This window comes from Eptatretus burgeri, chromosome 4, assembly GCF_056783735.1.
Source record: "Eptatretus burgeri isolate ZD-2024b chromosome 4, Ebu_testis_v1, whole genome shotgun sequence".
Lineage (NCBI taxonomy): Eukaryota > Metazoa > Chordata > Myxini > Myxiniformes > Myxinidae > Eptatretus > Eptatretus burgeri.
This window is the reverse complement of record NC_140964.1, coordinates 17,038,261-17,066,002: the sequence shown is the minus strand read 5'-3', so window position 1 is coordinate 17,066,002 and position 27,742 is coordinate 17,038,261. Positions and strand designations below refer to the sequence as shown.

The 27,742-nt window shown below is 41.1% G+C and overlaps 2 protein-coding genes across 5 annotated transcripts in view; one reads left to right on the top strand and one right to left on the bottom strand.

Annotated features, from left to right (window-relative positions):
* The first annotated feature begins 5,397 nt into the window (after positions 1-5,397).
* On the top strand, positions 5,398-15,241 carry LOC147027548 (peptide YY-like). Of its 2 annotated transcripts, none has more exons than XM_085877037.1 (4): positions 5,398-7,741; positions 12,339-12,529; positions 14,187-14,267; positions 15,104-15,241. In XM_085877037.1, the coding sequence occupies exons 1-4, from the start codon at positions 7,646-7,648 to the stop codon at positions 15,135-15,137; spliced, it is 402 nt and encodes a 133-aa protein (XP_085733163.1). In that variant the 5' UTR covers positions 5,398-7,645; the 3' UTR covers positions 15,138-15,241. The 2 variants fall into 2 exon arrangements, with proteins under 2 accessions (XP_085733163.1, XP_085733164.1); XM_085877038.1 differs by lacking the exon at positions 5,398-7,741 and adding an exon at positions 8,337-11,884.
* The window catches only part of LOC147027547 (uncharacterized), a 28,802-nt gene continuing 16,299 nt past the window's right edge, over positions 15,240-27,742 (bottom strand). The window contains exons 2-5 of one of the 3 annotated variants that reach the window (XM_085877036.1): positions 19,876-20,024; positions 19,477-19,609; positions 17,979-18,138; positions 15,240-16,878 (exon numbers count right to left, since the gene is read on the bottom strand). In XM_085877036.1, coding sequence (XP_085733162.1) covers positions 16,859-16,878; positions 17,979-18,138; positions 19,477-19,609; positions 19,876-20,024 — 462 coding nt within the window. In that variant the 3' untranslated portion in view covers positions 15,240-16,858. Of the gene's footprint in view, positions 20,025-27,742 lie in introns of all 3 variants that reach the window. The other 2 variants (XR_015057106.1, XR_015057107.1) reach the window with 2 other exon arrangements.

Below are 27,742 nucleotides of genomic sequence, written 5' to 3'. Positions count from 1 at the left end.
GGAATGTCCAATCCTGGAGAGAGGATGATCACCTGTCTCTGTTATAATTTGAGCTCAAGCATTTGGACATCGGTATTGCAGCAATCTCTGAGGTTTGGAGACCGGATTGCAGCGAGATCATGGCGGGTGATTTCACCTCCTATTGGTCTGGTCGCTCAGATGGCTACAATGCCCAAGGAGTTGGTGTGGCTGTGTCCAATAAGCTGACTGCAATGATAATTGAGGCAACAAGTAAATTATGCGACTCAGGATTCGTTACACCTTGGGTGTCATTTCCCTGGTCTTTGGTAATGCTCCGACTGAGGCGAGTGATCTCACCGTGATGGACACATTCTATGCCATGCTCGAGTCTGTGGTTGATCAGTGCCCCAGACGAGATACGCTTTCAGTCTTGGGGGATTTCAATGCATCGACTGGAACTGTTAGGGATGGTTATGAGATGTGTGTTGGTCCCCATGGGTCTGGAACTGTGAACCTGACTAGCACTAAGTTCCTTGACTTTACAAGAAGTCATGGTCTTAGGGTGGCCGGCTCATGGTTTCAACGTCCACAAGCTCATCTCTGGATTTGGTATTCCAATGCTGGTGGTATGGCAAAGGAGATTGGCCATGTCCTCGTTGATGGTCGCTGGAGGATGATCCAAAACTGCAGGGTCCACCAGAGTGCTCAGTTCCTCAATACTGACCATCGGCTTGTTGGAGCAACTCTTAAGTTGCATCTTAAATCCAGGAGAATGGTACCATCCCAGCCGAGGCTGGATGTTGGCAAGCTCAAGGATGAGAGGGTAGGTATGTGGAGACTTGGGGGGTCTGGGTGCGTTTGGAGATCCTGAAGAGTAGTGGAGTGCGTTCAAGACCACCACACTTGATGTTGCCAGTGGATGTCTTGGAACTCACTGGAGGGCGAAGAAGAATTTTATCTCTCAAGGGACACTGGATACCATTGACCAGTCTTAGGGCCAGGATGAATGGCAGAACTGAGGCGAAAAACTGTATGTGCACTAATGGTGGACAAGGAGGCCGATGTGTGAGGAATCTGTGAGGGGGAAGAGCATCACCTGTGAGTGGATGATAAATGTTGCTTCTGGGACCCCCATTCAAATGAATGGGAAAAGGGAAAAACTATCTGACCCAAGCCCAAAACCTCAAAATGGGAGACTCACTTCCTCCCCACCTGTCCCCTTCCCTCCCATCCAAGCAAATGAAAAATTGAGACTTCCTGATCAAAGCACTTCTACCCCCCCAACATAATCGGTCCTTTCATATTTTTATTCTACTCAGAGTGAACCAACGAATATTTGTCCATGTTCTACTTTCGGGAAGAACTTAATTTTCTTATCACATTTATTTCCATCGAGAATATTCACAAACAATAACTTGGAACTTGGTTCTTGGTTTAGGTATCTTTGTTGAGCAAAGATAAAATTATAAACTTCTCTTCATCCTCTTGTTTGACCTCCTCCTGAACCACATGTCATTTTGTTGATTCATTATATTTTCCATCGTCTTTCGAAATTCATCATTATTTATGATTTTATGAAAGTATGATATTTATTTTATGAAAGTTCTTCACAAAATCACTTGACCAAGGTGTTTTGTTTTTGTGTTCAAAGCCTGGTTGAGAACCGAGCCCCAAAATGCCGAAGCAAGAATGCGACTCATTTTCTTTGTGAGACACACCCGAAAAAAACCCATTGTTTCCTCATTTCCATTATCTCATCAACTTGCCCTATTTGAACACGAGCTTTGGCTTGTTCCATTCAGAGAATGGAGTATTCAGAGGAGTCCTCTGACCTTGCAGATCAATCTTTTTCACAAGAGGAGAGGTGAGATCCTTAAACCGATTCATTATTTGTTATTTTATTCAGAATTAAATCACAATACGACTTGTAATAATAATTGTTTTTTTTTCACACAGGTTGTCCCCAATAACAACATCTTTGAAAACTGATATTGAAAATGAATCCAACGAATATCATGAAGAATGGTGAAATATGAATGAAATCCTTATCGATCTTCAATCATTTCGAAGAGAATGAAATGACATTGTGTCTCGGCTGTTGGAAGACCTTTCACACACACCCTCTGATGTTGGATAAGTCCAAAGAAAGGTGAGAAATTATCCCCGTGTCTCTCTGTCTCTCTCTCTCTCTCTGTCTTTGTCTCTTTTGGTGTTAATTTTTTTTCAGTTTCCACACCTGTCTGGATGAATGTGACACAAAACTCAATCTTCTGGAGGTAAATATTTTATTATTTTATTAATATCATGATATAATCATCTTTATGTCCCCTCATGGTTCTTCCCTCTTTGTTTTGAACAGAATATGGTGTCAGAGTTTCAAAACTGCAAGATATCCAAAGCAGACTGTTGGGAAAGAACGTTCATTTTCACAATTGAATATTTTTCCAAAGAAAAATGTTGAAGGTTTTCAATGTTGTTTAATTATATATGCTTGTCTTACAATTATTTAATTCTTAATTACAGGAAAAGAGAAAAGGAGAGGGTTGGGGGTTCGGTGCGCACCCCGAACGACCCACCACTCCCCCTCAGCCCATCCCCTACCCTCCCCGTTTGTGTGTTTGGGGAAGGGTGGGAGTGGGATGAGGGGGTGTGGTGGGTCAAAGGTGGGAGCGCACAAGGGGAAGGGGAGGGGTGTGGAGTGAAAAGGAGGGGGTGGAGCTAAAAGGGGGTGGGGCCAAACGGGGTGGAGCGAAAAGGGAGGTGGAGCCAAAAGGGGGGTGGAGTCCAAGTTTGAATTTTTTTTAATATATATATAGATTTTTTTTTTTCATAAAATCTCTTCCCCCCTCTCAATCACATAATTTGGAAGTCCAAGGAACTGTACCGATTTACATCAACAATTTAAAAAAGTTAATTTGTCCATTGCTTCGTATAACTTTTTTTAAAATGAGATTTCCACCTGTATATTCTTACTGCATCACCAACTTTGAACTTAGGTTTGATGTCATTAATCTATTTTTCATATTTTAATTTTGTAAATGTTTCTGATGGCTTCGTTTTAGTTGAGGTATGAATCGTATCGTCATACTTATCTGCAATATCCTGAATTATAGATAACCTTTGTTGAGAACCGAGTTGAGCGAACTTGATATGAAGTCTCTTTTAAAGTACAAATGAATCGCTCAATAACTGCTTTTCCTTCATTAAAGGTACTGTATAATGTAATGCTGCCATTTTAAAGAAAATTCATTAATGTTTTGTTGTTGAACTCTGCATGCTCATCAGTCCACAATTTTTTAGGTTTTCTCTTGTTTTTATTAAATATCTGTTGAAAGGCTAACATAAGAGTATTTCCTGTTTTGTTTTTCAAAGGGACAACCCACACATATCTATTCCTCAAATCAATAACGGTTAAAGCATACTTGAACCCCTTATCATGATTGAGTTCAATCAAATCAGCGGACCAGATATAATCAACCTCCTTGGAATAAACCTTCCTTCGATGAAACTCTGTGATCATTGGTTGATGTAATTAATCAGCTAATTGCTCTTCAATCTAAATGACATCATTAGAGCCTATAGGTTTTTTGAATTTCCAAGCCCAAGTTTCAATTTAACACAGATCATCTTCTCCACGACGAACCTATCAACTTTTTCTCTCACGGTTGGATTTTGTGTTAAAGATAAATTATACAACACTTCTCGATCCGCTTCCTGTTTTTCTTCCAACGTCGTGCTATTTCCATAATCTACATCGTGTCTTGTGCACACTTCATCAACCTTATTGATAGGTTTGCTCCACGGATTAGGATTGTCAGCCTTATCTAATCTATAATTCAAGATTGTTCCTGGACTACAGAGAGAATACCCTGGTAGATGAAATTCCCCTGGTGTTCCAGTTGTTGTAAATTTACTTCCTGATAAAAACTTTTTTTATATCTCCACTTGTGTTTGGTGATGAATTTACTCCAAAAAGAGCCACACACCGAACATGTGCCTTTTTGTATAACCCTATTATTTTTTCTTTTAACATACGAGATAATTTTACTCTTGATTTTCTTTTTACATTTGAGACAATAACTCATTTATTTATGTGAAAAATTCCTTCAGAGTGTGAAAACCTTTTTAGTTTCCAACATGCACATTTGAATCTTAATTTTTAAAACATAAAGAATTCGAAGAAATGTCTTCACTCTCTCCTCCATTTATTAAAAAAAAAAAATAGAGTAAAACTTTGATTAAAATCAATTACACCAACATCATCAAGAATATAATCTTTTCCTGCTTTCTCTTCTTTATCTCCACTTTCTCGTTTACATCTTCTCCCTGAAATCGATGTTAATCCTCTTGATGCAGTTATTTCTAATTGACTTGTCAATTCTTTGTTTTCCTCCTCAGTGCGTTGAGATTGATTTTTTTCTTTGATACCTCCAATCGTTTTTTAATCTCACTGGTTTCCACGTTTTTATATTTATTCATTCTCTTTCTCCCTCTCCTCCTTCTCTCTCTCTACTCCTCTTTTTTTTTTTCTCCCTCTCCTTCTCTATTGCCTCAGTTTCTTCAACTCCTTCCTTATCACTTTATATCCTTGAACCACTTTCACCCCATAGATTATCATTCATTCATTCATCTGGATTGTGTGATAATCTTGTATCTATAATTATTTTCTCATCAAAGGAAACCAATAAGATTTGTTATCTTATTTTCTATGTAAGACGATTTCTAAGATTTGTTGTCTGAGATGATTTCTAAAAGAGTTTAATATTTCATCACCTTTAGAAGTTCATTTTTATACGACCAATGTGTGTGTGTGTGTGTGTGTGTGTGTGTGTGTGTGTGTGTGTGTGTGTGTGTGTGTGTGTGTGTGTGTGTGTGTGTGTGTGTGTGTGTGTGTGTGTGTGTGTGTGTGTGTGTGTGTGTATATATATATATATATATATATATATATATATATATATATATATATATATATATATATATATATATATATATGTATGTATATATATATATATATATATATATATATATATATATATATATATATATATATATAGATAGATAGATAGATAGATAGATAGATAGATAGATAGATAGATAGATAGATAGATAGATAGATAGATAGATAGATAGATAGATAGATAGATAGATAGATAGATAGATAGATAGATATATATATATATATATATATATATATATATATATATATATATATATATATATATATATATATATATATATATATATATATATATATATATATATATATATATATATATATATATATATATATATATATATATATGTATATATATATATATATATATATATATATATATATATATATATATATATATATATATATATATATATATATATATCGGGGAGTATGATGTGATACCGGTCGTCCGTCCATTCCTGTCCGCACTCTAACTCCAAAAGTTTTCAACTTTAACGTTTCATATTTGGAAGATGGGTAAAGACTGTGGAGGCGGCGTGTAGCAACATACGTTCGTCATCTAAAGTGGTTGCCATGGCAACCAGGATGCTCTTTTTCCATGTGGTAGCACAATTCTTTATGTTCCTTCTTGTTCGGGCGTCTATTGTGCTCACTTGAGCTCTTGTGATTTAATATTTTAATCAAATCTCTATTTGTGGGTTTTTTACTATCAGTATGAGGCCAGTTCTTCATTAAAAAATGCCCGTGCCCATGTTCCATTTCAGACGGAATGTAAAAATCTAACACCCTTTTCTTGTCGGTATCCTTGAATGCAAAAAAAAAATTATAATTTTCTTGAAGCCTTCTTGCTGTCATTTATAGATCAGAAATATGTGACACAAATATAATGACACGAAATACTGTTACGAATCTGGCAGCCATTTGCACACAAATGGTCCCCGTAGTTCAGTTATTTCGATAAGTTTGTGTTTATAGTCAGGGTCCCGTCCTTCTGTCTTATGGGTTAATTTCATGTGTGCTGCGGGTTTCTTTATCGTCAGGTTTTTTTTGTTTACATTAAATCTCCCCTTCGCTCCATGATCGCCATTACGCACGTGTTTGGGACACGCCTCATGGTTGCAGCAGGTTGATCGACATCTCAAGGTGATGGGGATGGAACAGGCATCTGCCTGGGGGATGGCCAGACTGAGGTCCCTGGATTACCGGCGGAAAATGGACGCAGCGACACGCTGCTCTGGTGTATGCTCCCATACCTGACCTGACCTGACCTGCCTGTTTGTTTCTTTGTCGATCGCCTGCAGGTCACAATTTTAAACCCATCTTCATGAAACTTCACCACCTGATAGAGTTCGTTATAAGCAAGAAGCACATTGTTTTTGTGGTCAAAAGGTCAACAATTTTGTAAGATTTCATCCGATTGATTTGAATTTTGAACATCATTTTCAGATCGGCTCACTGAATTCAACCACCAATAATTATTTTTTGAGGTCAACATAGGTTTAATATCTAATATTGTAAATTTTCATCCAATTGATTTGAAATTTGAAGAGGATTTGCATATTTTGTCATTGAATTCAAAGACCTTTTTTTTTTTCGGTCAAATTTGTTTGATGGATTTTGCAAGTATCATGCTCTGCACGACATCTTTCTTATTTGTTTGTGTGCAGGATATCTCAAAAAGTTGCAGACAGATTTGGATTAAATTTAATGGGAAGGTTGGGTGTGTGATGAGGACGTTTTGAATTGATTTTGGTGAAGATGTATATGTGGATGCAGATGAAGGTATGTGCTCCAACCTCTTAATTACTCTCATGAGAGAAGAAGATATTGAATTTGTGTCTGTTTTTTTCTGTTTGTTCGTCTGTACAGAATGTAAGTAAATGTATTAATTACATATTATTGAGAACCTGAAGAACCTCCAGAACCCTAATACCTTGAAGACGCATAAGCCCTTTCAAACTCTAAGATGCTTTTAAACCCTTCAGATCCCAATACAAAGACCCATTAGAATCTTAAGAACCGTAAGACGATCTTCATCACACAATGCAGCCCGACTCACACTGCCCTCCATTGGGAGACGCGTATATTCCCACATGGGACTATTCATTGTGTATCTTGTCTGTCACAGGGGTGTGATAACATCGGTACATACAACCCTTGGACTATTTTGTTGCTTTTTGCAGCAACGGCTCGAAGATCTTGTGCGCCAACTTCCCCGAATCATCCTGCCAGACCCACACCATCATTCCCTCGTGGTGTTGGTTTAGTTTCACATCATATTCATTAATGTACTACTGTACTGAATTACAATTATATGTATTTATATATATTTATTTCGGAAGTTGTAAATAATGTGTAAAAACTGAATGAATGTTCTGCACACCTTTTACATTCCATGGTTGGAACAGACAGACGTTTGTTGCTCATACTTCACTGAACCAGCACACACAACCCGGTCTCCTCCTTGCACTTGATCTTCACACCTGGCACCATGGAAATAAATAGTTGATCTCACCTTATAATCTCTTTTGAAATTCGTGTAAACATCGCTAAATAGTAACATACCCGGTCTGTTGAATTAAAATCGACAAACATAACCGATTATTGTTTTTTTTTTTGTTTTCTCAGAGCAATTCCTTCTGAAAAGGTTCAAGGTGACCTCATTTCCATCATTTCAAAGGTCAGTTCTCCCAAGGGGTGGTGGCATCATGTGACTGCAATGAGCAGATGGAGAGACCCAAAGCCTCGTTTTCATCTCTGCTTCAGGTTCGGGGAAGTAAAGACGACCCCTTGCAGTGGAGTACGGCGACCTTTTGGGAGGAGGTACCACATTGCGTCTTCATGTTTAATCACCAAACAAAACGCCTCTAACTCGTTTTATAATCACCCAACGGCAGCTGCCGTAACTTTTAACGCTCGTCATTAGTCCGTTTATTGTTCGCCTTGTCCGTTCATCATTCAAACGACAATCGATCGGGTCCTGATGTATCCTCCAATGGCACGTGGTTCGTGGAGGACGTTGAGTTTTATTTTAAAACTCCGATTGCATTTGTTTGTGACCAGGCTCACACCAAAGCGTACAGGTTTTAGTCATCACCCCGCTATAGACGAAAGTAATCATTTCGCATTTTGATTCATGACGTTTCGAAATTTCTTTCTCTATTCCGGGTCGTCTTCCCAGGTAGACGCAACGACCCTTGACCGAACCTGGTTTGCTGTTCGGTCTACCTGATGAGGTGTCAAGTAGAAGTAGGTCTGGCATCGTTGGTGACTTCTGGGATTCAATATTACAAAAATCCAGTCGGAGCATTTTGACAATGGATGAAAACTCGATGGTAATCATCGGTTACATACTTTGTGCAGTCTTGACAAGGACTTGGCGCGAGCCAACTCTTTTTTTTTCTTTTCTTTTTTTTTCTTTCTTTGATCCAATATGGCTGCCAGACAATGTGACACATGATGGTCATTTCTATTAAAATCCTGTTCAAATTTCACCTCAATTGGACGAAAATTGACAATTTTAGAAATTTGGCACATATTGAGGTCAAGAATAATTGGTGGTTTACGTGAAAATCCTGTTCAAATGAAGTCACTTGGATAAAAATTGACAATTTTGGAAATTCGGCCTGTGTTGACCTTTTGACCTATGTTGAATTCAATGACCAAATGTGAAAATCTTTTCAGGTCAGGTATCTTCGTGTGCGTCCACTTTCTGCCGGTCTGGCCATCTGACATCAAGACAGCAGCATCCACTCCAGGGGCCTCCGTCTGGCCATCCTCCAGGCAGATGCCTGGCCTATCCCCATCTCCTTGAGATGTCGATCAACCACGAGGCAAGTGGTCGGCCCATTGGCTTCCTCCACTCGCGAGACTCCTGAGCCGAGAGCATCTGGTGAGCAGGATCGGCATCAGGAAAACGAGCTTCATGGACTATGCAGGTACCAAATCTCATTTGAGTCTCTCTCAGCAACCACTCATTTGACACAAAGTCGAACCAGTGATAGCCAAAGAGACTTGGTCCCAAAGGAATCGAGTCTCCAAGTCTCACATCAGTAGAGCAAGGCTGAAAGCACCCAGGAACTGAAGACTCGGACATCTTTCCGCACAGGTACCGACAGCGCCATACCCCATGATCCAGTGAATCCATGACTCCCCAGGCCTGACCCAGACGTCGATCGACCTCTGAGTCACAGCCAACAGAGACATGAATATCACTGCCAAGGTAAGTGAATCTCTCTGTGACCTCAACATCCTCACCACAAGTGCAGTCAATAGTAGAAAAATCGTGCAAATGATGATACAAGCATTAAATTTGGCATTTCTGTTCTGCAGGGCTTTCTGATCAAATCTGCCCGATTGGCCATTTGAAAATTCAAATTTTGAAAAATTTGACAAAAAAAAAAAAAACTTCAAAAAAATTTGAAGTCACAGCTGCCTGAAATTCTTGAAGCGCAAGTGAACATCCCAGACAGAGAACCAAGGGGAGATGCACTCATCATTGATGGCTCAGCACTTATCAATGCCCTACCTCCTCACACCTCAAAGATATTTGACGACTACGCTAAAGAAGACGTCATCCCAAAGGTGGAATCCTATGGTGCCAGGTACGAGAGGGTGGACGTAGTGTTTGATGTGTACAAGAAGTGAAGTCTGAAGTCCGAGGCAAGGTCGAAAAGGGGGCAAGGAATCGGAAGAAGAGTGACAGGAAGCAGTAAGACCCCAAGTAACTGGAGAAGCTTTCTTTGAGATGACAGCAACAAGACTGAGCTGTTTTACTTCCTTGCGGAAAAGTTGTGTGAAGTACAGACGACAAGCACAGTCATCGTCACAAAAGTAGAAGATGCCATTAGCAACACAAGGAATTCATTTGATGCTGTCTCCATGTTGTCATGAATAAGCTGACACTCGAATATTTGTACACGCCAGGGATGCAACGATGGATGGTAGCAAGTTCATTATCATTAAGGCTACTGACACGGACGTACCAGTCATAGCAATATCTGTACTGCCATCCTTACAGGAACTAGGTCTTGAGAACATGTGGATTGCCTTTGGACAAGGTGCGATGGATTCCAGTCCATGAGGCAGTTTCTGCAATAGGGCCTGAGAAAGCTCGAGGGATCCCATACTTCCATGAGTTCACTGGAAGTGATGTCGTGTCTGCCTTCCGCGGTAAAGGGAAGAAAACTGCATGGCAGACTTGGAATGTCTTTGATGATGTTTCTGAAACATTCACCAATCTCAGCCAGCATCCAACATTGATTCGTGATCTTGACTTTTTTTTTTTTTTTAATTTTTTTTTCAAATTTTTCGAAATTTGGATTTTCAAATGGCCAATCAGGCAGATTTGATTTGAATCCCCTGGAGAACAAATGTGCCAAATTTGATGCTTGTATCATCATTTGCACTATTCATCTCAAAAATTGCTGTTATCTGCCCCACTACACAAAAAGGTACAGACAAGAGAGCAGCATCCAAGATGTCATTGAAAGCCTGGATCTTAGTTTTGACCCAGGAAACCCTTCATCCCAGCGGCTTGAAGTCCTCATTCAGCACCTCGAGGGCCCCGAAAAGGATATCGAGAATCTCTGCAAAGATGACTGCATTTTCTGCGAAATCAAGGTCAGCGATCTTGACATTCCCAAATGATGCACCGCAGCTTGATCTCTCCGACATCCTCCCCAGAATCCAGTCCATACAACCGCTGAAAAGTGTGTGTGTGTGTGTGGGCAGTACACACCACTGATGAACTCCAGTAACAACTTTTGGCCTGTGTTGATGTCAAAAATAATTTGTAGTTTAATTCAATGACCAAATGTGCAAATCCTCTTCAACTTCCAAGTCAATCGGATGTAAAATGTAAATTTTCAAAATTCTGGCTGAGGTCGAGCTCAAAATAGTTGGTGGTTGAATTTAGTGACTTGACATGCAAGTTCTGTTTAAATTTCACGTCAATTGGATGAAAATTGAGGATTTCAGAAATTTGGCCAATGTTGACCTCTAAAAGAATTGGTGTTTGCATGAACTGAGCTGATTTGCAAATTTTCTTCAAACGTCAAGTCAATCGGATGAAAATTGGCCGATGTTTACCTCCCGAGTGACTGCTGTATCACGTGGTAAAGTTTCAATTTCCTCCGCTGAATGGTTTTCTATGTATGATCTTTAAAAAATGCAGACAGGATGTATACCATACGTACGTACGCATGCTACTGATCGCTCAACCTCGTTTTTTGCTTCACGAGTAAGTAGACCAGTCGGTGGAGCACATTCCGCTGCCAGGTTGAACAGGTTTTGTGTTTTATCCCACTGATAGGCCGGATCTGGATTCAGACCTGAACCAAAATCTCCTCGGCTTTTTCTTGTTACCTACCCAACTCATCTACCAAGTTTTGAGATATGTTATCTATCGATTTTGGCTCCATCTCTCAATGGTGAAAAGTCACTTTTAAACTTAAAAAAAATTCTCAGATCAGGATCTGGATCTTCACCAAAATGTAATCAATTCTTCCTTTTCACAAACCTGACCCATGCACCAAGCTTCGTTTGAATCCATCCATAACGTTTTGAGACATCTTGGTCACAGATCGACAGACAGACATGGGTGATCAGAACCTTCTTCGAGATCGATAAGAAATGTTTGGTCAAATTGGATTCATGAAATGATCGTTGGTGGATGGAATGGTATAATTCATCGGGTTGTTTAATGGATGAGCATCAATGATTATCAGGCTTTCATTACCAGATTAACCATTGCCCCACCCCCTTTCCGGACACTCACCGGTAGAACGACCGCCCCCACGTCACCACGGGAATGACCCACCCAGGTCCCAACCTTGAATAGATTGTCTCTCTGGTTTCATGCGACGAAGACCTATATAAGGAGGAGCTTGAGGAGTTTCGAGTTACAGTTATCTTGGAGAGTTGGGCGAAGTGTTGAGCCCATTACAGAGACCACTGGGTCATAAGGTGAGAATGACAGACAAGATTATTTTTGCAATGAAAAGTAAAAAAATATATATTTATTACATCTTCGGCTGTTACGCGAGTCAACTTCGAGTAAACACTCTTACATAAGGCAGGTTTTGTGTTTTTTTTTTTTGTGCCACTTTCAGTCGGTGGTTAACTTTCCCAATCACGAGTCAAGTCTCGACATCGGGATATAAAACGATGTCGCTCCTGACTGCATGTTCACGCTTAAGAATCAAATTCCATTCAATGTCTTGAGTTTGAAAACTTTTAAAGTTCCTTTGGAATCCGTCCTTACTTTCAAGATCGTAAACCCGACATGTCGCAGTGCAGATTTGGCGTTTTGTCTTAAAAAGGAATCGAAATACAGTACCTGCTGGATTCCGAAGATCTGCATCACTGAAAGGGCTGAGCTCATTCATAAAGGTCTTCACATGCCTACCTGTTTTCACAGATGACTTTTTTTGCGGTCCGCCTTGGGGTGCTCGTATTTTTGGGGTTGCTTGTGGTTATACTATGGGAGGATCGAGCAGTGGGTGCTGCCCTGGGTCGGCCCATCAAGCCAAGAGAGGGAGCATCTCCTGAGGCGATGGCAAAGTACATGGTGGCACTTCGCCAGTACCTGAATTTACTTACCCGGCAGAGGTGAGAGGAGTGCAGAAACTCACCTGTTCAGTGTGTGTATATATTACAGTTGCAGTCAAAAGTTTTGACACACCTATTCATTCAAGTTTTTTTTTACTATTTTCTTCATTGTAGAATAAGAGTGAAATATTAAAACGATGAAATAACACATGTGGAGTTTTGTGTTAAACAAATTAAAGTATATCTTAGATTCTTCAAATTAGCCATCCTTTGTGTCTTGATGACAGTTTTGCATTCTCTCAACCAGCTTCACGAGGTTGTCACCTGAAATGCTTTTCCAACAGACTTGAAGTTGTTCCCACATATGCTGAGCACTTGTTGGCTGCCTTTCCTTCACTCTGTGGTCCAACTCATCATAAACCATCTCAATTGGGTTTAGGACAGGTCATCTGATGCAGCACTTCATCAATCTCCTTCTTGGTCAAATAGCCCTTACACAGTCTGGAAGTGTTTTGGGTCATTGTCCTGTTGAAAAAAAAACAACAAATGATGGCCCAACTAAGCGCAAACCAGGTGGGATGGTGTATCGCCGTGGTCGGCATGCTGGTTAAGTGTGCCTTGAATTCTAATTAAATCGCCGACAGTGTCACCAGCAAAGCACCCCCACACCATCACACCTTTTCCATGCTTCATGGTGGGAACCACACATATACAAAGATCATCCATTCACCTTCTCTGCGTCTTACAAAGACATGGCACTGAGAACCAAAAATCTCAAATTTGGACTCAGACAATGTCCATTGCTCATGTTTTTTGGCCGAAGCAAGTCTCTTCTTCTTCTTCAGTCATGGTTTTTTTGCAACAATTCGACCATGAAGGCCTGATTCATGCCATCCCTCTGAACAGTTGATGTTGAGATGTGTCCGTTACTTGAACTCTGAAGGATTTGCTTGGGCTGCAATGTCAAATGAACTTATCCTCATCAGAGAACTTGAAGAAACTTTCTGGATTGACTGACCTTCATGTCTTGAAGTAATGGACTGTTGTTTCTCTTTGCTTAGTGGAGTTGTTCTTGTCTCAATATGGACTTCAACAGTACAGACAAAATAATGGTCTTTCACTAAATATGGTTATTTAGTATACACAAATGCATGAAGAAGGAAGAAATTCCACAAATTAACTTTTAACAAGGCACACCTGTTAATGGAAAAGCATTCCAGGTGATGACCTCATGAAGCTGGTTGAGAGAATGCCAAGAGTGTGCAAAGCTGTATCAAGACAAAGGGTGGCTGCTTTGAAGAATCTAAAATATATTTCGATTTGTTTAGCACTTTTTTGGTTACCACAAAACTCCATTTGTATTATTTCATTGTTATTTTATAATGTAAAAAAAAAAACCCTTGGAGTTGGTGTGCCCAAACTTTTGACTGTGTGTGTGTGTGTATATTTACCATACTCTGTTTCCTGCTGGTTCTGCCAAAGAAGTTTCTTGACTGTGGGCCATTCTCAGTGGTTTTGCCATCCATCTTCTACCAGCAGTAGTGAAGGCAGGAATTTGGAATGTGTTCATTGTGCTGGTGATGGCTCACCTACATTTTGTAAAGGACACTGTGTGATCTTTAAGGTCAGCAAATGGGACGGACACAATATATATATATGTGTGTGTGTGTGTGTTTTTGAAACTTGTTTTGATGATCAATGGACTCATGTGCTGCAGGTATGGGAAACGTTCCTCCCCTGAGGTGGAGCATGCAAGTGTGCTGCCTCTTGAGCATCGGGAAGAACACGTCAGCATCAGGTGAGGTCCCCTCGGCTGGTGAATTGATAATGGCATCGGTCTTGATGTAGTATCCTGCTCGTAGGACAAGGCCACTTGCCTTCAGATGCTATTATCAGGATGTAGTGTCATTGACAACCTTGTGAAGTCATAACACAGAGTGGATTCATTCCCTTTACATCACCTCTATGACCCTGAAGCACACTCATCATATTGTTGATTTATATGTAATTATAAATGCTTTACTGGCTCCTCAAATGAGCTGAGCCAAATGATGTGGTCTATTACTTTTGCCAACATCCAAAGGCCTAACAGCACGACATGATACATCTCATGGGGTTCATGAAACGTTGTCTACAAAACGAGAATCAAAGGATCTTCAAATATCGCCATGACTGCAGATGGGACAGCCGGCTTAATGCACCCCTCTCCAAATGATGCGTTTCATCATGCAGTTTGTTTTGAAATAATTATTTCATAGCTTCGTGATTAAAAGTGAGTGAATGGTGTCTGTGCACATCAGAGAAAGGGATAGATGTGGAGGGATTTCAACACATATTAAAAAAAAACAGGACTGGTCTCATCTCCACTAAATTTTGCATATGATTTTCAGATGCATATCCATCCATGTATAGAATTGACTTGTTTCTTATGGTAGATACAGGAAAACATCTCGATTCTGAACAAATTAAACCATCCCATGACCTTATCTTCAGTGCCCGTCTGATGTGGATAACAGCGACCTTCAAACACAAGAACCAAAAATTTCAATGTTGACAACTAAGTTTAACAACATGACATGTGTGAAAAACTCTTTTGTACATGCAAACCATTTATTCACGTTCCTTTTCCAACAGATACACGGATCAGGAGCCTGAGACGGACAATTGAGGGGATTTCACCAATCCTTCCGAGTTGCCGGGTTTTTTATGTCAATTGTTTCTTTGAATTGAGTTGCTGTAAATGTTGCCTTGTTATGATTGATTCGTTGCCACTGTGGAATGTATTAAATACACTTGAATCAAAGAAACATGCATCTCCTGGTGTTTTTATTTTTTGGAAGATGTTGATGTGGTTTAACAACAAGATAACTTTGACTGACATGGTCTCTGCTGTGAAACTTCAATCAAGGAGAATGTGCTTTTTCTTTTTTTTAGTTACATCTTATGAATTTTAGTGAACCACACTGACACAGGAAACCAGCATGCTCATGCTCACACTCATTTTGCCAACCACAGAAAGATGACAGACAGACAATTTCTCACCTTTGGTAAGCAAAACTGGGTTCCTCCAAATTTCTGAAATGCCCAGACAGGATTCAGGTTTCTACAACTCCTGCTCAAACATATCAAGGTGCAGCCAAGTGACCATTGAAAAGAGCCCTCAGAACAGAGGGGGATTCTGTTCAACCTCATCATCCAGAAAACAAAACTGTGAAACACTCAATCATATTTAACATGGCATTGTTTATCCAGTCAGCTATTGGTCAATAACAAACTTCTGCCAATTTCAGATGATCACCATGATGGGGTATTTCTCGAGTAAGAGTGATAATTGACATCACCATATATTCAAAAAATAAAATACAATGGATATGAAGAAGCCATGAGTATAAAAAGTAACCTTATATATATATATATATATTTTTTGGGGTGGAAGGAGCCCAACATCCTTCCAAATTCAACCACTCAGAACCCAAACATTGGTACATCACAGGTGATGAAGTTTCTAAAAGAAAGCAAATACCTCTGTTAAAGTTGCAAGTATTTGTCAACGGATAACACACCAGCCCATAAGCTCCACAAAACGACGTTTCAGGTGAGCTAAAAATGAAATGCTACATTTTAATATTGAGTGATGACAAGCAGTCAAAGTTCCATACCTGCAGAAGAACAAATTTATAGGTTTTAATATATCAGCTACCAAGGTCTGAGCTCATCAAGGAAACTCCAAACCACGAAGAAAGAAAGGCCAAAGGTGCGATGGTAGTTACCCATTGAGACCACTTTGCACTGTGTTTGAAGGAAGCAAGCAGTCAACTGCAACAGTAACTCACACACTGAGGTGAATATTTTGAGGCCTGGGATAATCAGATGAGCAAGCAACCAGGCTGGACTTGAGGAATGTAATGATTAAAATAAATATCACATCATATAAACAGTGGACAGAACATTTATCCATGTGCCATCAGAGGCAACCAGGAAGGGCATCCAGCATAAAACCTCTGCCAAATCAGTATGCTGATCATAATGGATGATCCACTGTGGCAACCCCAAACAGAAGCAGCCAAAAGAAAAAGATATGCAATGGTCTGCTTCTGATTTGGTCAATAAAAATTGCTGTACGTGATGAGACCATTATTATTATTATTGTTTTGTTAGGTTTTTTTTCATTCAGGACTGGGACTGCCACCATCTTCAAAAAGTGCTCCAGAAACCTCGATATATATATATATATATATATGACAAAATCAGCGTTCTGGAGCAGATGTCTTCTCAACATTGTTAAGAAAGGCAAGTGTTTATCACTCAAACATGTTGGACGAGCTTGAATCAAAGTTCTTTGAAGAGTTTTATCTGATCACACACTTGCACCAATCCACGACATCAAAGTCAAGCAGACCTTCCACGCACTGAAAATTCACAATTTATGATAAGATATCACATTTCACAACATCATATTGCCTATGACAGCAGAGAAAAGCAAGAATTGTGTGATACAGGACATCGTTGTAAAAATGTCTCATTTGGAATGGAAATCCCTTCATTCAAAATGGATCTTTGCACCACTGACATGTACAAGATGACGCAAGACTTTACAAAAAGTGGAACAAAACAATTGCCAAATGTTTCCAACATCATCCTATCATGCAGAATATAAATACAGGGACTATTGGGTTTCCATGTTTGCAAAAATAGGTCTTTAAGCAATAAAAGGTAACAACAGAATGTCTGTGTTATTTACAATTTGTAAATGCTACACTTACAATGCATCACAGTTCAGCTTTCAAAAATACATTCAAATAATTACGATACATGAGGACATTTGCATGAAATGAAATTAATCATGTATGCAAACTTTGGTCAACCACTGTGAAGCTTTATACCATAACTACTACTAACTACTTAACACTATCTACTACTTATTCTTCAAACGGTCCCAACTATTGCCAGAGTCGTTCACGCACCAGTTGTCCAGTCATGTCGTTTGACAGAAGGTGGTCGGGGTTTGTAATTTGTTTCACCTACTCTCCACAAAAGTCACTTGAGGGTTGTTTAGCGTCCACAAACAGCTTGTGCTTCCTGGCATATCCTCCAACTTCATGTCTTTGCAATGGATGGCGTTTACACTGAACCATCGCCCTGCATGTGAAAACTCAGGGTGGCAGTTTATAGCTGGGTCGAGATTCAAATACAGACTGGAGAGCATACTGCTGCCAGCTCGTCATTTATATCTTTCATGATGATTTCCAACTTTTCAATGAAATGGATGTTAACAATCAAAAAGCAAAAAAGTTTGTATTTCACAATGGTGTATTCTTAACCCCTCCCAAGAATGACAAAATAATAAGGAATATATAAGAGACATTTCCATAATTCTTCCGACTCGAGAAGCATTGGCAGATGAGGAGTCTTTAAAAAAAAAAAAAAAACACCATGACCCTCAAACATTAACATGTTTGAGGTAAATCAATGGAATAGATATGAAATCACAGAAGTTCATCAAACTAACCTGTTCTCAGGCATGGGTTACTGTGGAAGGAGCGCACCTTGGAACCGTAAGTGAGTACGTGAAAGCTCCGTCTCTTTTCTCTCTCTCGCATCGAACCAATGTGTTTGTCAATCTCCCAAACAGAGGAACCAGTGAGCAAACAGTATTGATAATGCCGTAACTAAAAAGAAAGTGCAATTGCCAAAGAAAAAAGTTTGCTACGAGACTTCAAAATGTTCTCAGAACATGATACTCACAGTCATCCAGTAAATACAAACTTAAAAAACAAAACTTTCAACACATATATTGAATTCAAGTTCCTTTCAGATTATAAACTTCGTGGTGCAATGATTGGAGTGTTCGCTCCAAATTTGGGAGATCAGCGGTATGCGACCTTGGCTGTCAAACCAAAGACATTAAAAATGGTACGTGCTGCTTCCTCGGTTGACGTTCAGCATTAAAAAGGATAAGAGCATGGACAATAGGAGGTTGATATCCATGGGGAGGAAGAAATTTCTCCTGAGGAAATGCCAACCTGAGTGCGGTGAGAAAATCGGTGCCATTGTTGTGATGTCGCTGATACCCAGAGTACCCCAAAGCCCAGTGGCTGTTGTCTATCTCATGTGTAAGCTCCACTACAAGCCTTAGATCATGTAAATAAATGACAATCAAAAGTGTTTCTCAGAACATTTTGTATGCCCCACATATAAATGAGAAAAAACAAGTTACCGCAACTTTTGTGAGTGACAAGGCCAATTCAATCCTCATTTATGTAAATCTCTCACCAATCATTTTTCTTTTAAACCATGTCACTGACTTTCCCTCACATAAATGAAATGAAAATGCATTGAAATATCAGCAAAACCTTCAAAAAAATTTGACCCTTCATCATCAAGAATATCTTGCATTCAAGGAATTACTTTTTCAGTAATCATTGCTGAAACCACACAAAAGCCATTGTTTCAATGGCCAATCCATCTTAATCAAAGGATGACTTCAGATGATGATGATTCTATATTTAACACCCAAGCTGCCTTGATCACCATATTCACATGGTTATGCAAAGGTTTATCAGTTATCTCCAAGTTTGATGTCCAGCCATATAAGATAATGGACCATCTGACTCACACAGTGTGAAAAGCAGGCTGGAACTCAAATTGAGAAATTATTTTCTATACCTGTGAAAACCTGACATAAGTATTCTCGTGGTGAGCAATGCACACTCATGTTTTACATCGGGGTTGTTAAGGGATTGATACAGAAAGTTCAGGTTTAAAAAGCCTATTATTTGGGCCTCCAATCACAAGTCTGTGTTGGCTGGGCTGGTCAGAAGCACCGAGAATAAAACAGTTCATTGCCATTGGTGGAAATGGTTTCACTTTGTTGATAAAATGTTCCAGCTCTATTTCAATAAGCAAAACTGGACTCAAACTCTTTGAACCTTCATAACCTTGTGTGCACTCCAAGCATTATGATTTCACATGAATGTTTCCGTGAAGCCAAGCTGAAACACGTTTACCTGTATTCCAATTGTCTTCTGATTGAAATTCCAGTTGACGTACCATCTCACAGCTCGGGTTAACTCCACCATACAGCAGTCACCGTGAAAAAAAAAAAAATTACCAAAACAGATTGGGTCCTGACTTTCGTTTCTCATCAGCATCAACACGTGGTGACACAGGAAAAAGAAAAGAAAGAAACAAAAATAAATAAAATGCACATTTGGTGCAACGTGTTTGCAGTTAAAGACGAAACAGAACATTCTGATCACAAGGTCATGTCTGCATATCGGTGTTCTTCACAAGCTTTGTGTCTTTGTCTGCTCCAATGGTTAGAATTGTTCTCGTCAATAAATGTTGAAAGAAATGTTTTGTTATTTTCTTTCCCGATTCAGTAAACCCAGCTGACAGGAACCCACTGGTAATCCAGGGTGAGCCGATTCAAGACCTGCAACAGCTTCTTGTAGGTCTCCTCAAGGCTTTCGTTGAGAATGGTGACGTCAAAGTAGTGGCCATGGGTTTGTTGAATCCGATTGCTTTCCTCGCTTGTCTTCTTCAGGTCATTGTCCTGTGGGATACATTCAACACATGGATTAATGATGGCGTACTGATTAAGAGCAGAACCATATTTGCCTCGCTTATTCATTAATAAACCCCAAACATGAACATCTCCAATTATAGAGGTTTCATGATCTTGCCATTTTAAATCCCAAATGACAGCTTTAAATATATATATACATTTACTCTTTCAAAAAACCAAAACAACTTTAGGACCAAGACTTCTGCCTGATGTTTGGAAATCATTTTCTATGTTAACCTCCACCATCGAAGGTGGATGGTGGTTATGTTTTCACCTGTCTGTCTGTGAGCAAGATATCTCAAGAAGTTATGGACGGACGGTTTCAGACAAAATTTCATGGACAGGTTGGGTGTAAGACAAGGACGAATTGATTCGATTTTGTGAACGATCGAAGTCTTCACCATTGAGAGATCGGGCCAAAAACGAACGATATTTCAAGTTGTGGATGGATTATGACGAACCTTGGTGAACGATAGTTGGAAAGGTGAAAAAAAAAAAATACAAGTCAATTCTATTTTGTTAAACATCTGGACCTATCAGTGGGATACAAAACGTAAAATGTTCAGCCTGGTGGAGGGACGTATGCGCTCTACCGAGTGTCGTCCAAGTTTGTAATGAAATTATCTGCCAGCCAACTATCCGGAACATCCCCAAACCTATCAAGAGCACTTTAAGTTGTATACAACTGAGTCAAAAAATCTTAATCTTAACCTTCTTCTTCTTGCAAATGCATATTGGACTGGGTTTCAAGGAAAAATCCAGCCCATCAGTTGAATCATTACTGAGGCACGGACGTGCCACGAAAACAATGCTGCAGGAAAGGAATTTCATGGAAGGAGTGCCAGCAATAAACTCACCTTCTCTCCGATCTTCAACATCCTAAAGCTAATGTTAGTAGACGGGTCTCCAGATTAACGCTTATCCAAGGGACGGTGGACTCGATGCAATGCTCTGCTGCAAAGCACTCATCTGACAGTTTGCAGATGCAGGACGTGAATCGACTCGAGACGCGAGTGCGCTTCAGCAACACCATCCTGTCAGAGAACTTAACCACCATCACCCAATTTAACTGTCCATCTTGTCGCTGAAACCTTCCCGAGCCAGCCCTCGGACCACGAAAAGCAAAATTCTCAAGTATTTTGGAAGAGATTTTATCCAATTTTAACAATCAAAAAATGCATCAAATAGCCACTGGGATACCTTACAAGGTTTGCTCAAACTTTTTAACCATTTCCATGTCTCCAATGAAACCGACGGTTACATACAGCTTCCTGAGTGCAGCAGCGGGAACGCCGAAAAATGATTAACAATCAAAAAAATAAAAATTAAGATGTAAATTATTTATATCAGCACGAGTTCACAAGAATGACTTTCTGAGATAAAATCAGCAGATGTGGAGCATTTCAAACTATTAAAAGGAATCTCACAAAGAGAAGACAGTTACTCATAATTTGAATTTGTTGCCTTGATATATCAACTGGAATGTTTTGGAGCGAAGGGTTTATTTTGGTGGTGATCAGTATTCTGGAGTTAAATGATTTTGCTCAATAAAGGTGCTTGTGGAGCTGAGGGCTCCCGAAAGGGAAAGGTCTCATTCATTTATCAAGCCTTTCATCATGGATGTATCCTTTCTGATTATCCCGGCTGCTGCACAGCAGAAGATGGGGTTTTGCAATCGCTTACGTGTGTGTCTGTCGAGACCATAATTTTTACCATTTCACCTTTTGGCATCAAATTTTCAACAAACCTTTATTGTAATAAGATTTATAATATGAATCAATAATTGGGTCAAAATGTCAAAGAGCAGAGTGAATCACAGTAAAGACATATAGACATTCTTAGGCCATCCGGTATGCAACGCGAGATGGCTGGGCTTCACAATCATTTCCGTGTTTCTTCATTGACCATGTAAGCTTTTCATTCCCCAACTCCATATGAAAACCTCACTCACGAACCCTCATTCACCACTCCGTACTTCCACCTTTCTTCAACACCCATTGTCATATTTCACTTCAGCAGAACAATCGCCGTTTCTAGCGCTTCAGTGCCAGACGCCCCACCCACCACATGCCTTGGCCAATAACGATGGCTGAATCGCAGCACCGGCTGACCAATCAGCGTGACGAGGTCCCAAAAAGCAGCCAACATTGGAGGTAGGAAAAAGGGTTATAAAAGGCCCAGATGGAGCAGTATGACAGCAGTCGGTGCAAAGTCAAAGAGTAAGTCCTGTGTGCACAGTCTCACAGTCTGTTCATGGTACTGCTGAATCTCAGAGTTTGATTCCGTCTGTGCTAAAGTTGCAAACGGAGTTCACAGCCTGAGGAAAGAGACCTGGCCGCATCAATAGAGTTTCACGACCACAGCACCAGGCAGAATGAGCGTGAACCAAGCAAGCCAAACTGATCTCTCTTGCACGCATTTGCACGCACGCACGCGTTTGCCATGCAGCCGCGGAGGAACAATGGCCATGTTTCGTACTGATGCCTTCAAAGGTTGGAGTAGCGTTCACAGTACGGGGTAAAAACCGGTTTGGGACTGGTAAAAAGTATGTTCATATGAGGGGTGTTCAGATTATCGGGGGCACTATGTACAGGATTTCCTATCTAAAAATTCGAGACTGGCCAAAAACGTGTTCATATGCGGGGTGTTCAGACAGCGGGGTTTTGTTGTGTGTGTGTGTATATATATATATATATATATATATATATATATATATATATATATATATATATATATATATATATATATATATATATATATATATATATATATATATATATATATATATATATATATATATATATATATATATATTGTTGTGGTTGACGAAATTCGCAAACCACCATTCAGGTCCCTTATGTGAGATATCTCTGTAATTATATGTGTAGTTAGGCCCAAACCCGTTGTTTAGAGGGAACAAATGTCATTCATTCGGGCTGCGACCCTTCGAGATGGCCGTTTTTCTTTTACTATCTTTATTTTGGAACAGCCGCCATTACTACCACCACCAACCGCAACGCCGCTTCACACCAACAGCCACGACCCTTACCGTCACATCTCGCTCGAGCAACCATCGCATCACCGCCATTCCCGCGCCGCTTGTGGGCACCGATACTGGACTCGTGCAGGGCGCGCAGCGGGTGCAGAAACACCAGCCTTTCCGAAGAAATCGGATCAAAAAATATTCACGCCCACTTCTGTTCCGTCCTATCAGCGAGCATGGGGCGATTTGGCCCCGCCTCCAGGTGCGTCGGAGTATAATCGCTATATGCAGATTTGCGGATCAAAAAGCATTCACGCCCACTTTTCCTCTGTCCAATGGGGAGCCAGCCAGAGATAAAGGGTCAAAGGTGAAGGAGCGAAGCCACGGGGGCTATAAAGGGCCGCGTTCACTCGCCAAAAAGGTAGTTGAGTTGGGAAGTCAGTGAAGAGAAGAGTCGGAGAAAGCAGTTGGACGGAGCTGTGGAGAGGTGGAGAGGTGGAGAGGTGGCGGCGGCGAAGGCAGTCGAGGGGGCGCTCGTGTCAGAGTCGGGGAGCTGCGGAGAGGGGAGGCCGATAACGCGACCGAGGTCGCGGTGGAGACGCTCGTCGCGGGACCCGAACCAGCGAGATATCCTCATCCCCCCGAGCATCAACAACCCCCTCCTGTTTCCTCCCGCGCTGAGATAGTGCAAGAAGGGGGCCCCGTTCCCACCCCATTCCAGACACTGTCCGCGAGGCCCGCGGAGTCGGGGCGCCACCGCCATTTTGTGGCTCATCACCAGACGGGTAGGCTCGACGCGGTCTCGGCCCCAGGCCCGTCTGCCCCCCCCTCATCGTGGAGGGTGGTCCCTTTTTCTTTTGCTTTGAGTATATGTGTTGTCGGCGCCGTCTGTGAAGTAAAACTGTATAAGTGTTGCCGTGTGCTCGGTAGTCGGTGGTAGATCTGCATTGTGTTTTGCTTTTACATTTGCTTTTTGTGCATTATTGTGTGTTTCTTCTTCTTTTACATTTGCTTTTGGTGTATAATTGTATATGTGTGCTCTCTGTGTGCCATCGCGAAATAAATGTGCTCTATGTTGAACTGCTTCTCCCGTTTCGCTTCATCTTTTCTCTAATTGAATCTCCAGCTTACTTCACGTAAAGGGTTGGTCGTGGGCTAAAACGCCCGATAATTAATCGAACCGTCCAGGTTGACGATAACACCGCTCGGTTATCCCGATAGTACGGAACGGGTCGCTTAAAGTGGCCCATGTCCGAAGTCGACCTGCGGCGAGGTGCGATCGCCCGGTCTACCCTCCGTGTGGGTACTTGGGTAGGTCGAATATATATATATATATATATATATATATATATGTATATATGTATATATGTATATATATATATATATATATATATATATATATATATATATATATATATATATATATATATATATATATATTGTTGCGGATTCGCGCCCGCCGGCGTGCGAGCGGCCACGTAACTCGAATCGCGGCACGTCGCCCCACCGGACGGACAATCCCGTCGTGACCCTCTCGGACTCGCACGCCGGCGGGCGCGAATCCGCAACAATATCTATATATTGTTGCGGATTCGCGCCCGCCGGCGTGCGAACGGCCACGTAACTCGAATCGCGGCACGTCGCCCCACCGGACGGACAATCCCGTCGTGACCCTCTCGGACTAACGTGGGGAACTAGTCACGGGTGGGCCTTTCGGCCTCACCACGATCGTGCCAATCGGCCCCCCGCGTGGGATAGGGTTGCTCGCCAAATTCGACCTACCAAAGTACCCACACGGAGGGTAGACCGGGCGATCGCACCTCGCCGCAGGTCGACTTCGGACACGGGCCACTTTAAGCGACCCGTTCCGTACTATCGGGATAACCGAGCGGTGTTATCGTCAACCCCGACGGTTCGATTAATTATCGGGCGTTTTAGCCCACGACCAACCCTTTTCGTGAAGTAAGATGGAGATTCAATAGAGGAAAAGACGAAGCGAAACGGGAAAAACAGTTCAACAGAAAGCACATTTATTTCGCGATGGCACACGGATAGCACACATATACAATTATACACCAAAAGCAAATGTAAAAGAAGAAACACCACAATAATGCACAAAAAGCAAATGTAAAAGTGAAACACAATGCAGATCTACCACCGACTACCGAGCACACGGCAACACTTATACAGTTTTACTTCACAGACGGCGCCGACAACACATATACTCAAAGCAAAAGAAAAAGGGACCACCCTCCACTATGAGGGGGCAGACAGGCCTGGGGCCAAGACCGCGTCGAGCCTACCCGTCTGGTGATGAGCCGCAAAATGGCGGTGGCGCCCCGACTCCGCGGGCCTCGCGGACAGTGTCTGGCAATGGGGTGGGAACGGGGCCCCCTTCTCGCACTATCTCAGCGCGGGGGGAAACAGGAGGGGGTTGTTGATGCTCGGGGGGGATGAGGATATCTCGCTGGCTCGGGTCCCGCGACGAGCGTCTCCACCGCGACCTCGGTCGCGTTAACGGCCTCCCCTCTCCGCAGCTCCCCGACTCTGACACGAGCGCTCTCTCGACTGCCTTCGCCGCCGCCGCCGCCGCCACCTCTCCAACTCTCCCACTCTCCACAGCTCCGTCCAACTGCTTTCTCCGACTCTTCTCTTCTCTTCTCTTGACTGACTCTTCCCAACTCAACTTGACTCACTCAACTTCTCTCGGCGAGCGAACGCGGCCCTTTATAGCCCCCGGAGCTTCGCTCCTTCACCTGCGACCCTTTACCTCTGGCTGGCTCCCCATTGGACAGAGGAAAAGTGGGCGTGAATGCTTTTTGATCCACGAATCTGCATATGGCGATTAAACTCCGACGCACCTGGAGGCGGGGCCAAATCGCCCCACGCTCGCCGATAGGACGGAACAGAAGTGGGCGTGAGTCGTTTTTGATCCGATTGCTTCGGAAAGGCTGGTGTTTTCGCACCCGCTGCTCGGTGCGCGCCCTGCACGAGTCCAGGATCGGCGCCCACAAGCAGCGCGGGAATGGCGGTGATGCGATGGTTGCGAGAGCGAGATGTGACGGCAAGGGTCGTGGCTGTGGTTGTGAAGCGGCGTTGCGGTTGGTGGTTGTTGTGTGATGGCTGTTGAGACGTGGTTGGTGGTGGTAGTAATGGCGGCTGGTCCAAAATAAAGATAGTGAAAGAAAAACGGCTATCTAGAGGGGTCGCAGCCCGAATGAATAACATTTATTCCCTCTAAACAACGGGTTTGGGCCTAACTACACATATACTTACAGAGATATCTCACCTAAGGGACCTGAATGGTGGTTTGCGAATTTCGTCAACCACAACAATATATATATATATATATATATATATATATATATATATATATATATATATAGATATATATATATATATATATATATATATATATATATATATATATATATATATATATATATATATATATATATATATATATATATATATATATATATATATATATATATATGGAAAAATATATATATAAAAAAAAAAAAATATATATATATATACACACACAGTAGACGACTCGAAAGTCGTCACCATCAGGACCGAGAAAAAAGTGACGACTTAGATGTGTAATAACTTACACGTCTGCGAACATTCAGGATGACTGTGGGGTGAAGGATGAAGTCGCGCGTGGCCTGGACACATACATGTGAGAGGGCGCAACAATCTCAAAGCCGGCTATTGTACCAAAAGCGAAACACAATCCTCAGGGCAGAGGTGGGGTTTCATTGTTGAGTTGGAAAGTGATCAAACAAAGATAGAATTCATGAATCAGTTTATCAAAAGTAAAGATAATGAACAACTGTAAAACAACTCATATACCATTGGTGATGGCATGTCAACAAATTACATGACACACACAGTCATGATGATAACTACCACTCAATGCCTATGTAAAAGTGAGTGCGGTGATGTATAAAACGATGATCGGACTTCTACACTAATCTCAATCAATCCTTTACTCCTTCGCGAAGTAATCCATAATGTTTGACTGCCTCAAATTCTTGGGCATCTGGTGCTTGAAAAAAAAAAAGATGTGTGTGTGTATATATATATATATATATATATATATATATATATATATATATATATATATATATATATATATATATATATATATATATATATATGTATGTTTATATATATATATGTATGTTTATATATATATATATGTATGTTTATATATATATGTATGTTTATATATATATGTATGTTTATATATATATATATATATATATATATATATATATATATATATATATATGTATATATTTTGTTACGAATCTGAAAACCATTCACATTCACACATGCAGTTGACCCAAAGTTTAGTTATTTCATTTCGTATATGTGGATAGTAAGAATTCCTCCCTAATGTCAAATGAGAATTTCATGTGTGTGCTACAAGTTTCTTTCCACTTGGTCTTCTGCATTCAATTCTCCCTCCATTCCTTCAGCACCATTACATACATGTTCAAGGCAACAGACAGAGTGGGGGTGAGATCACCTCACAGCCGACTCCGCCCCAGCAAGATGGAATGGTCCAATCAGGGGTGAGATCACCTCAGGACCGACTCCGCCCCAGCAATATGAATGTTCTCCTCTTCCAATGAGGGCAAGACGCCAATCGCCCAACGACAAATCCGGAGGCGAGTTGCCTCAGTGCGGATCCCGACACCTGCCCAGGGGA

Bases quoted from the DNA above. Each gene is read 5' to 3' on its own strand.
- LOC147027548 (XM_085877037.1), top strand. From the start codon at position 7,646: ATGGAGAGACCCAAAGCCTCGTTTTCATCTCTGCTTCAGGTTCGGGGA. The intron at 12,530-14,186 runs GTGAGAGGAGTG...CATGTGCTGCAG, and splicing joins AATTTACTTACCCGGCAGAG to GTATGGGAAACGTTCCTCCC. The intron at 14,268-15,103 runs GTGAGGTCCCCT...CTTTTCCAACAG, and splicing joins GAAGAACACGTCAGCATCAG to ATACACGGATCAGGAGCCTG.